This window comes from Dendropsophus ebraccatus, chromosome 4 (genome assembly GCF_027789765.1).
Source record: "Dendropsophus ebraccatus isolate aDenEbr1 chromosome 4, aDenEbr1.pat, whole genome shotgun sequence".
NCBI lineage: Eukaryota > Metazoa > Chordata > Amphibia > Anura > Hylidae > Dendropsophus > Dendropsophus ebraccatus.
The window spans coordinates 67,037,026-67,049,348 of record NC_091457.1 but is presented as its reverse complement, the minus strand read 5'-3'; the positions used below and the strand labels follow the sequence as shown (position 1 = coordinate 67,049,348).

At 44.7% G+C, this 12,323-nt stretch overlaps 1 protein-coding gene across 3 annotated transcripts in view; it reads right to left on the bottom strand.

The window, feature by feature from the left end:
- The window catches only part of GAN (gigaxonin), a 32,437-nt gene that overhangs the window by 16,018 nt on the left and 4,096 nt on the right, over positions 1-12,323 (bottom strand). For 2 of the 3 annotated variants that reach the window (XM_069968487.1, XM_069968488.1), the window contains 2 exons: positions 3,198-3,312; positions 1,961-2,311 (listed from right to left, as the gene is read on the bottom strand). In XM_069968487.1, the coding sequence (XP_069824588.1) occupies positions 1,961-2,311; positions 3,198-3,312 (466 nt within the window). Of the gene's footprint in view, positions 1-1,960; positions 2,312-3,197; positions 3,313-7,070; positions 7,144-12,323 lie in introns of those variants that run through there. The other variant, XM_069968489.1, reaches the window with a different exon arrangement.

The following is a 12,323-nucleotide window of genomic DNA, read 5'->3' as shown; positions in this document are numbered from 1 at the left end:
ATGTATTAAATAACTAGACATACATGTTAGATAGGAGTCTGGGAACAGTAACCATTCATGTAGGATCTGGAATTTGAGCCATAAATTTTAGGAGAACTTCCATCTGCTTGCAAAAAAAACAAAACTCAAAGGTAAATGGGTTACTTCCAAAGATAAACCTGTTGTTCAACGAGACAGTTTGCCACACAGGTCAGAGTTATGCCAGTGGCCACATTTAACACCTTACAGTTCACACGTACAGGATCCGGTGCAGATTTGAGGCTGTTATTTAGATTAAATCTGCATAAAATCTACTGCAATACGGTATGTGTGAAGCTACCGTAAGGGTAAAATGGACGTCTCTTGTCTCCTGGGGTTGCTTAACAGTACGGATACAGATGCAAGTATGTTTTCAAAAAGATCACTGTGGCACTTTCCAACTAGTAGAGGTAATATAACTTCCTCTTGGCCCTCAGGAGCGCTGAGAGGAAGCGCAGTGACTTAAGAGCAAAACAATTGTTGCCTGTTCACTTGTTAGCGTTCTGCCTCGCATGCTTTTAGCATTTGTATACATTTATCTACTCTTCGAGTTTCTGGTTTTTATTTTTAGAGTGATCACTTGCACTATAGTATTTGCTCTGCATTGGGCCATAGTCACACACTTGTATGTGTTAGTACTATTTTTATTTGCTCATCTGAGCTTGGTGCACCTGTTACTGAGGCAATATATGGTTTCCACACACATGTTCACACATCTAATTTACATGAAGGTATCTATGATATGTCCGCCGTTATTTAACTGATTGCCGATTTACACATTTTAAGTATAATGGTAGCTTTAGCTCTGGGTTAATGTAAATAGAGTTATTCAATGAAGGAGTATCACATGGCTCAATGAAGGAGTATCACATGGCTTGTCGGGCGCTCATGTGACCTTCTCATGTGCCGGGACTTGAGCATGTGCAGTGGGGTGTTTGATGGTTTGCGGCCATGCTTGTTGTGGCCTCTCCCAGGTATGTTTGTCAATGGGAAACATATATAGTTTCCACACTGAGGAAGTTCCCAGTGAGGAACGGAAAGCATGGGGAGCAGTGGACCCTGACGTGGACCTTCTGATAATTTGGTGATATTTTGGTTATACCTGCCCTTGGTTGTTTTGCACATCTTTTGGTAGTTTTTCTACATCATCATCGTTTACAGTAGTAGGGTATAGTTATCACGTTAGATTTATTGGTTAGATATGGTCCTTGCCATTTTTGCTTGTTGGAGTGTCCTGGGGGCTTTTCCCTATATGTATTTGGGCACCCCTTGATGTATTTTGTGTCTTTTTTAGATGTTTTTAACTGTTTATGTCCCAGTGTGATATTTGTTATTTTGATCTATGTGAAACAAAAATACATATTTTGTTGCCTGTTCACTTGTTAGCATCCTGCTCGCATGCTTTTAAAAGAATAAAGTTATATATGTATACTAGTTGAAAAGTGCCACAATGATCTTTTAGAAGACAATCTATGTTTAGTGTATTCTGTCCTCGATCTGTGTCATGTGATGAAGATACTGTAGAAATATGTAGAAGACGGCACTTCTGTGTACACCCCTAAGCTGATGAAGGCCATGCTTGGCCGAAACGCGTCCTTGTACCATATGTTTGCTACACTACAATAAAGAAGCATAATCTACTTGGTGAGTGCCGGGCTCTTCCTAATATGTGATGAAGATAGACACATAATTTAAGCCTATGGCAACGTCTTGCTGATATACTACACAATTTTGCTATAAAAAAAAAAAAAAAAAAAAAAGGACAACCCTTTTAATGAAGCATTTCTTTGGTGTCACTTCACAACAGGATGCAAAATTTATAATGATGACTGTAAAGTAAAAGATTATAAAGAAGAATGCAATCTGTGGAGAGGTTTGCAGGGAACAGATAACAAAAACTGACCGGAATGGCAGATATTCCCCATCAAAGTAAATCACGTACCTTTCTTACTTCAGCATCATGGGAAATCCATCTAAGCACTGCTTCAAACACATATTTTTCATTACCCACATTAAGCTTCTCCAGAGACAGAACCTCTTTAAGTTTTGTTGGATTAAGTTCTAAGAACTCCTCTGTGCTGCTGACATCTCTAAAGTGGGTCTCAAGGTACTCTGTGGCCAGGTAATACACATGGTTTAGACAATAATGCAGTGCAAAATCTCGAATGCCAATGCAATTTTCAGCTGTAATACAGCCCTCCAAGAACTCGCAGCACAAAGTCTTCAGATCAGTGAGGAGCAAGAGGTCAGCGGCCTGCACCACGTCCTGGATTGTTTCTTCACTCAGCCTGATCTACCCAGGGAGATAAGAAGCATACACCTTTATACACCCAGAAGAATATAGACAATAAGCATATGCAATTTAGAAAAAACTAAAATACTGGAATAACCCAGCCCATATTTTTACAGTATCAGTGCAAGTTGTAATTCAGGAGCAGAAAAGGTGGTGTGATGTTAATGGATACAACTTGGACCCATTTGGTGTATATACCATATATATATACCCTTGAGACTACCATATGAAACTATATGCAATACAGTCACGTATGTTTGCCAGTAACCCACGTAAAAAAAAATTATTTCTTGAAATTAATGTTTGCTCAGGATCCTTTTGTAATCATATATCAGCCGCACATCTTACTGTGTAAAGAAACCAGCATGTACAGCAGCGACCGGCTCTCCCGTCCAGCTCCAGCCACTGCTGTATAGTCATGCCCTGCCTCCTCCAAAATGATTGACAGCTGGAGGAGGCAGGGGCTGAAGACACAGCCCGCGGACCGGCAGCTCAGATCGTCAGTGATCTGGAAACGGACAGCCAGATATATACATATCTGTGTTGTCAATTTCCAGGAATGCACGAATGATACAAGGATTGTTAGTGCAGCCTGGCCACTTGATTTGTTGCCAATCACCACTTAATTGCTGCCCCCACAGCTCACAAATCTTTTGGTCTAAAAGAATCTTAAGATTTGGTACTCTAACCAGACAACCCTTTAATGTGTTAGGTATACAAAAATATTAGTACTGAATAAGCTGTGCATTATTCATAACCATCATGTAGCATTATGGTGTTTGTCAACTTTCCACTGGCTGTCTTCTCAAATTTACACCTTAAATCCTCTAGCCATAAAAATATGAGCCCACATACCCCGAAGCACCATTTACAAGCAGTACAATACCTGTCCACTGAAAATGTAGTCAAGAATTTCTTTTATGACCATCACTGAAATTCCTTCCATCTCAATTTTGTATGGGGTGCCATCATATTTTGGAGGGTTATAGTTCAGCTTTGCTCTGCAATAAAAATACATGCATATTAATTGTAGACTATCCATTATGGACAAAGAAAAACTTTACCCCTCTAAGGCTAGCTTTACATGATGGTTTTGTTATCTGTCTCACTGTATCCCTTTTGGAATATATCTTTAAAGGTAGAGAAAAAAAACGTTTTTGTGTACGCTACAAAATGATCCAATTTGATCCTTTTTTTATAATGTAAGTCAATGGAAAACAGATCAAAAAGGATGGCATACAACTGCATCCGTTCTTTTTTACTTTCTTAGAACAGATACATTTAACGAATAGCAAAATAGTCATGTGAGCCAGGCCTAACCCAAATGATAATGCTAAGAGTGAAATATAACATATACACTGTATATATTTATTAGCATTTAGGTGTTTGAGGCCTACAGACTGTCCCTTGAGGGCACATGTAGAAGGAATCGAGGGGATGTTGACCTTTCCAACCCAAGAGGAGTCCCTGCCAGGGTAAGGGTAAGATGTAAAAAAAAAAAAAAAAAAAAAAAAACGGACGTTTTTATTCATGGCCTATGCTCAGGATGCAAGACTCCTTTAATATTATATGCATTACACCCATGGGCCATATAAGGAGGCAAAATAATGTCAGAGCAGAGGCAGAACACACGAGGAGCTGCAGGTACCTCTGTAAGCAATGCTGCATCTGTACCAGCAAACTATAGGGGCATCCGGGAAGAGGCGCTCTACTCTGTGCAGTCTTCGTCACATAGGGCTGGTTGTCTATGCAGCACATCAGAACAGTTATGTTTAGAGCGGACACATGATATAAACAAAGACTTGGCAGTGCCACAGTAAAATGCATTAAATAAAACAAATCACTGGTATCCATCCAAGCATGGCTTTAAGCCTCCAAGAGCAAAAACTATGACAAGTAAAACTAAACACCATAATAAATTAATCTATACGGCAGCCTCTGCATCTTCACATGAGAAATAAGAAAATCTACAATCTAATGACAACCATGCTGATTACTCTTGGGTGCAGTGTTATTATGGTGAAGGCAGAAACAATGCTGGGACTAAGCTGAGCTTTGTGCTATTTAATGACGGCAAAACTGTGTAAAAGGGCAAGATCAGAAATGGCAGAGTATCTGTCTGGAGACTTTTCCACCAATCCGTGGCGTTACATACATCATGTGTCATGACATATTTTCAGACGGGAAGCCACTGCCTTGTATGCGGCTCACTCTACTTATTTATGTGGGCATTCAATAAGCAGACAAATTTAACAGGACACGACTGCCAGTCTCAATCTAATATAATGATAACTGCAGTAGCAAGGGAGACATGACTCCATATAGTTATAGAGTATTAACCATGCTAATATTATATATTATAAGTGCTATGGCTGAAGCTTTCAACCCACTCCACCTTAGATTAGACTTAAGTGGTGGATCTGAGGTCGGGGTGTTGCCCATGTGCTTATTTCTACGGCCCTGGGAAAGGGAACATATACTTACTTGATCCATCTTGACTGATGAGCCATAACACTATAACCTCCTGTCTAATATTGTGTAGGTTCGCCCCAGCCCTGCCTGACCCCTTGAAGCTTGAATTAAACAAGACCTCTGAAGGTGTCCTGTAATATGTGGCACCACATCGATTATTCAGCTAAAGAGGTTATTGCCATTAGGAAATAACACCGCCAAGCAGAGGTACTTGGTTTGCAACAACGTTTAGAACTGGATTGTACCAGTGCCTATGTGTATGTTCACACTGAGTAAAAGCGGCGGAATGCCGCCTGCCTCAGTGTCTCTATGGGATGGCATGCGCGCCTCCACTCCTACCGCTCTCCGCACAAAAAATTACCCTTAGGGGACAAACACACTTGCCGTATTTGCAGCGAGACTCGCTGCGGATTCCAGCCCTATTCTTTCAATGGCAGACAAAATCGCAGCAGAGATGTACATCCCTGCTGCGATTGTGTCTGCAGCCCGCCCCATTAACCCCCCGGCCGCCGGAGATTATACATTACCGGAGCAGGAGCGGGGGCCCGGTAATGTATAGCCTGGTCGCCCCCTCAGCAGCACTGATCGCCCCCCGCAGCCCCGGCCGCACGATATCCCGCAGCCCCCGGCCGCACGATCACCACCCCCCGCAGCCCCCGGCCGCACAATCTCTCCCCTGCAGATCCGATCGCCCCCCCCCCCTCCCCGCAGCCCCGGACGCACGATTGCCGGGCGGGGGTTGGGGTGGCCAGGGGCTGCGGGGGATCGTGCGGCCGGGGCTGGTGGATATCGTGCGGCCGGGGACTGCGGGGGGCGATCAGTGCTGCTGAGGGGGCGATCGGGGCAGCAGGGGGGCGGCCAGGCTAAACATTACCGGGCCCCCGCTCCTGCCCCGAAGCAAGCAAGAGCGGGGACCCGGTAATGTATAATCTCCGGCGGCCGGGGGATTAATGGGGCGGGCTGCAGACAAAAGACAAAGATTTTGTCTGCCATTGAAAGAATAGGGCCGGCAAGTGTGTTTGTCCCCTTAGTCAGTTAGCTGTAAAGTGAAGAAGTTACAGTTGCCCCACCTCCCCCCTCATCTCCCCGTTGGCTGGTGTAAAATCTGCACCAGACCCACTTCAAGGGCGTTCCTGGACCCCGAGTCCGCACCCCCCTTACGCCCCCTCCACACCGCTCCCCGCCCCACTGGCGAAGGTGGCGTAAAATAGCCTGATGCGAATATTTTATTCGCAAACGGCTATTTGCAAATAAATTAATTGGCATTAGGCCATTTTACTTCAAAAAATTACAACGTTCTTGCTTGATAACTTTCCCCTATAGTGTACACTCCTAGTTGCCGCAGAAAAAATTGACATGTCAGTTTTTTGTGGGCGCACAGAACTGTCAGTTTTCAACAGAAATAAAATTCATCCGGCCGGTACTGCAGTACCAGCCAGTATGAACTTCACTAACACTGGCTGTTCTGTGGCACGGCTGGGTCACAGAATGGCCAGTGTCTTACTAAGTGTGAACCCGGCCTTAAATGGCAAATTAGTTGAACCTGGACCTATCTATTTAGGAGTACATCTCTTTTACAGTGTTTTTTTTTTTGTATTTCTGAGGCACCCCCATCCCTGTCCAACTTCAACCCCTTTGTTTTTCTTTTCTTTGTTTAACAGTCCTCTTAATGTGACCCTTTGTGTTCTCAGATATGCTGCAGCTTACTGGAGATAGGACTGTTTGTTCATGATCTGCATTTCTTTGTCTGTTTTATGAGGTCATTGTCCAGCAATGTTTGGTGGTTTTTTATTTTATAATGATTACTTGACTGAATAATATGCAGATTTCTGTTTGTTTACTCCCCTTATTTTCTTTCTGTATCCCTTGACATAATCTTTAATAAACCTCTCTCTCTCTTTAAAGAGAGTTTAAAGAGAGAGAGAGAAGCACCAGGGGGCACCCTCCTGCTGAAACGCCCGGCCCATCGCAAGAAACTGTGACAAGTCTAAGTGAGGAACACTACAAAGCCCATTTATCTCACAGGTTTGGACATGAGCTCAACCCCCTCCTCCAAAGTCTGTCAGCAATCCCCTCGTTCCTGAGCGGAGGCACTATAAACCAGGAGACAGGCCCTAGCCATGTACAGGCAATACCACTACTACTATCATGATCCTCCCATTTGTCTTCCCTCTCTCTCTTGTACATATCTGGCCCACTGCATCTTGACATAACTTCATGAAAAACAGGAATCATTGGAAGAAAAAAAAAGAAAAAGCGTATGTTTCAGCCTGGCACATATACTTACCATTGATGATCAGTGACCTGCGGCGCGGCTTCTTTCCGGTCCTATGGCCTGTTTGGATGCCGTTGGCAGTGACATCACATTTCCTCTGACGTCATGGTCTCTAGTGCATCTCAATGAGAGTGCTCATGGCTGCAGGCCAGTCATTGAAGAGGTCAGGTGGGCGCCCACCAGATTTAAATGGCGTCGTAGAATCAAATGAAGCCGCGCCTCAGGACACTGATCATCAATGGTAAGTATATGTGCCAGCCTGCTGCAAGAGGAGAAATAAAAAAAAAAAAAGGAATGCTTTTTTTTCCGCACATTTAGTGGATACATGTCACATTTTATACAATTTTTGAAAAGGTGGTATGAATTAAAAACACCAATTCTGTCACTTTGCTTCATGTAGCCTAAATGACATAATACTTTGATTCTGTGGCTCGGTACAATTACGGCGATACTCAATTTATGTGTTTTTTTAAATGGTTTCCTACTTTTATGCAATAAAATCCATTTACTGTTAAAACATTTAGTTTGTATGTAGCCATTTTTTTGAAAGCTTTAATTTTCTTTTATCAACAGAGGCTTATTTTCTGCAAGATTAGGTGACCTTTCAGAGGTAACATCTTGGGGTACATGCAACATCTTTATCACTAGAGATGAGCGAACCGGGTTCGGGTTTGAGTCGATCCGAACGATCGGCATTTGATTAGCTGGGGCTGCTGAACTTGGATAAAGCTCTAAGGTTGTCTGGAAAACATGGATACAGCCAATGACTATATCCATGTTTTCCACATAGCCTTAGGGCTTTACCCAACTTCAGCAGCCACCGCTAATCAAATGCCGAATGTTCGGATCGACTCGAGCATGCTCGAGGTTCGCTCATCTCTATTTATCACCTGTTATGACACTTTAAGGAGGCAAAATTAACAAAAATACCCAAATTTGGCAGGTTTTTTAATGGATTTTTTTAGAGCATTCACAAAGCAGTGATGCGATAATTTTATTGCCAGCGCCATTACGCACACAATGATACAAAATATGTGAACTTTTATCCTAAATGAATCATTTACAATGTGGGACATTGTGTATAACAGGGTTTTTTTTTTTTTTGGGGGGGGGGGGACTTTTATGTATTTTTTTTTTACACATCAGAAGTGACAGTTACACTTTTTAAAGAGGAAAAAAAAAAAAAACTATTGTGTCGCCATGTTTCGCAATCCTTCACGTTTTTATTCTATCACTAATAAAGTGATCTGAGGGTTTAAAGGGGTTCTCCGATTAAAACTTATTTGTCCCCTATGCATAGGATAAGGTGAATGTGACCCGTGGCTCTATTCATTCTCTATGGAGCCGCCGGAAAAAGCTGAGTGTTGTACTCCATTTTCTCCAGCGGCTCCATAGAGAATGAATAGAGCTGCTGTAATTTTAAGGGTGCCTTCACACCTACCGGATCTGCAGCGGATCTCACTTCTGCGGATTCGCAACGAGATCAGCTGCGGATCCAGTATCATTCACCCCTATGATAGCACATACTCGCATTAACATCCCGCTGTGAATATGTGCTTTAACTCCCTGGTGCCCGCAGACCCGGTGCCCGCATCCCCTTCCCATCATCCCCGGCATCCTCCATCCCCATCCAATTATCCCCGCCGCTGGCATCCTCCATCCCCGCACCCGCATCCAGCCGCCGAGAGCATACATTACCTGCTCGGTGGCGTGGCTGCAGTGAGGCTCCCGGCTCCGGTCCCGCTCAGCCGATCAGTGCACCGCAGCGGCACCGGAGCCAGAAGCCTCACTGTAGCTGTGCTGCCAAGCAGGTAATGTATGCTCTTGGCGGCGGGATGCGGGCGCGGGGATGGAGGATGCCGGCGGCGGGGATGATGGGACGGGGATGGAGGATGCCGGGGATAATGGCACGGGGATGGAGGATGCCGGGGATGGCGATAATGGGACGGGGATGGAGGATGCCGGGGATGGGGATAATGGGACGGGGATGGAGGATGCCGGGGATGGAGGATGCCTGGGTGGGACTGATGGGACAGGGATGCGGGCGGTGTGGCTGCGGGCACCAGGGAGTTAAAGCACATACTCACGGCGGGATGTCAATCCCGCTGCGAGTATGTGCTATCATAGGGGTGAATGATACTGGATCCGCAGCTGATCTCACTGCGAATCCACAGAATTGAGATCCGGTAGGTGTGAAGGCACCCTTAAGCTGTAATTTAAAAAAAAAGTTTTACCTACAGACTGATGGAATCTACTGCTTAGCTGCCCAACTCATCCAAATCACGTGTAGCAATAGATGTTTAAATTGGACATGCTGGTACATGATTTTGAGGAAAGGGGTTAATCCAGTGATTGTTCCTCTGCATGAGCAACACAGGCCTCATTTCATCTTCATGGAAGACAATGCTCCAGGCCATTGAGGTCACATCATTAGGCAATGGCTGCTAGAGACTGGGGGGACCTCAAATGGAGTAGCACGCACTTTCTCCAGACTCGAGTGGAATCCCATATAAAACCTTTGGGATCAGCTGAGTCACCATGTAAAGCAGGGGTAGGGAACCTTGGGTCTCCAGTTGTTGCAAAACTACAACTCCCATCATACCTAGACAACCAAAGCTAAAGCTTTGGCAGTCCAGGCATGATAAGAGTTGTAGTTTTGCAACAGTTGGAGAGCCAATGTTCCCTACTCTATGTGTAGAGCAGTGGTTCCCAACCGGAGTGCCGGGAGAACCCACCAGGGATGCCGCGGGATCCCGGCTGGGAAATGTGACACTGTCACTTTAATATCCTTAGAAGCTGCGGCCGCACAGCTTCTAAGGATATACTGTACCGATCGGTTTGATGTTCCGCCCGTTCACACAGTGAGCGGGCGGAACACTCAATTAAGCAGAATGTAGGAGCAGGACCTGTCAGCGTCCTGCTCCTACATTCAATCCCATAGGCCGCCGGCACTTCATGCCAGCGTCCTATGGGAGGCCGGGACGTAACCTCTCCGGCAGGCGTGATGATGTGACGTCATCACTTCTGCTGGAGGTCCTGTCCCCGCGGCTCACAAGATGGAGCCAGAAGAGGAAGGAGAGCGGGACATTTATACGGAGGGGGCAGCATGGGGGACATTTATACTGAGGGGGCAGCATGGGGGAGAGGCAGAGCAGGGAGAGGGGTATTTATATTGAGGCGAAACATGGGGGGGTACAGCAGGAGGCATGGCATTATTACTATATTGAGGGCACAGCATGGGCATTATTACTATATTGAGGCCACAGCATGGGCATTATTACTATATTGAGGGCACAGCATGGGCATTATTACTATATTGAGGGCACAGCATGGGCATTATTACTATATTGAGGGCACAGCACGGGCATTATTACTATATTGGGGGCACAGCACGGGCATTATTACTACATTGGGGGCACAGCATGGGCATGATTACTACATTGAGGACACAGCATGGGCATGATTACTATATTGAGGGCACAGCATGGGCATGATTACTATATTGAGGGCACAGCATGGGCATGATTACTATATTGAGGGCACAGCATGGGCATGATTACTATATGGGGGTACAGCAGGGGGCATGATTACTATATTGAGGGCACAGCATGGGCATTATTACTATATTGAGGGCACAGTATGGGCATTACTACTATATTGAGGACACAGCATGGGCATAATTACTATATTGAGGGCACAGCATGGGCATTATTACTATACGGGGGGTGTAGCAGGAGGCATGATTACTATAATGAGGGCACAGCATGGGCATAATTACTATATAGGGGTGCACAGCATGGGCATTATTACTATATGGGGGTGCACAGCATGGGCATTATTACTATATTGAGGGCACAGCATGGGCATAATTACTATATAGGGGTGCACAGCATGGGCATTATTACTATATGGGGTTATAGCAGGGGCATTATTACTATATGGGGGTGCACAGCATGGGCATTATTACTATATTGAGGGCGCAGCATGGGCATTATTACTATATGGGGGGTACAGCAGGAGGCATGATTACTATATTGAGGGCACAGCATGGGCAGTTTGGGAGCCTATAGGATGGAGAAAGGGAAGCAATTTGCTAAAAATGTGCAGAGACTAAGATGTTTGTCTGGCAGGTTCTGAAAAGATGAAACGTAGCTGGAAGAAATCGTCATGGTGGTCTGGACCGGATGGAGAGGAAACGGAGAGTAACATCTCGGATCAAAGAAGACATCACCTGTGAGTCACTGAATGGCGGTTTTTATATTGTGTAGAACATTATTTAGTAGGGGTGCCCTGAGCTAAAAAATTTTTCTAAGGGGTGCCCCGAGGTGGAAAAAGTTGGGAAGCACCGGTGTAGAGGCTCTTAACTCTGTAGCTCTTTTAGTAACTTTGTACGTAACTTGTATCCCTGTACTATTTTTCTCCCCATAGATTTAATCACTTCCTGGTTTCCTCTCTAAACTGTGGCCCAGCTGCTGCCATACAGCAGTGCACACACCTTCCCACAATCCCCCTTGCCTGCAGGCTAAGGGTGTGTATACACAGAGAGATTTATCAGACAGATTTCCAAAGCCAGGAACAGACTATAAACAGAAAACAGGCCATAAAGGACAGACTGAGATTTCTCCTCTTTTCAAATCCATTCCTAGCTTTGCTTCAAAACTCTGTCAGATAAATCTGATACTCTGTGGCTATTGCAGCTAATCTGAGTATGCCTGGCCCATCTTGGTAGGCCGTAACCAAGAGCAACAGGTTATCAAGACATCAATGTAAAGTAAAACAACCGCGCTCCTGATATAGAGGTACACTAATGATAATTAGTGTCCATGTTGCTGCGTGCTACAACTAGTGGTTCCTGCTTCCACTTACTAAAAACAATTCTACATTAAGATAAATGTTGTGCCGCGCTACACAGAAGGGATACACTGGCAAAATACCCCGCACTTGGTAGTTCATATGCGCAAACAGTCACTACGTTGGTATGTGCGGGTGTGCTTTGACTTGTGGTCCTTCACGTCAATGAAGTGGATATCAATTGGGTTAATTCCTCTGGTTTTTGCTGATCATAGAAGAGGTTATCAAGACACTGCAGGCACACAGGGAATTAGCAAGTCTAGATCTGTCATACAGTAATAATTAAGGGTGCTTGCACATGTGAAATATAATGCATCAGTTTACACCGAGTTTTCTTAATGACACAACCCCTTGAACTTTATTATCAATGTGTATAACAGTAGCTTTTCTTTGAGATCAGGCCACATACTCCTA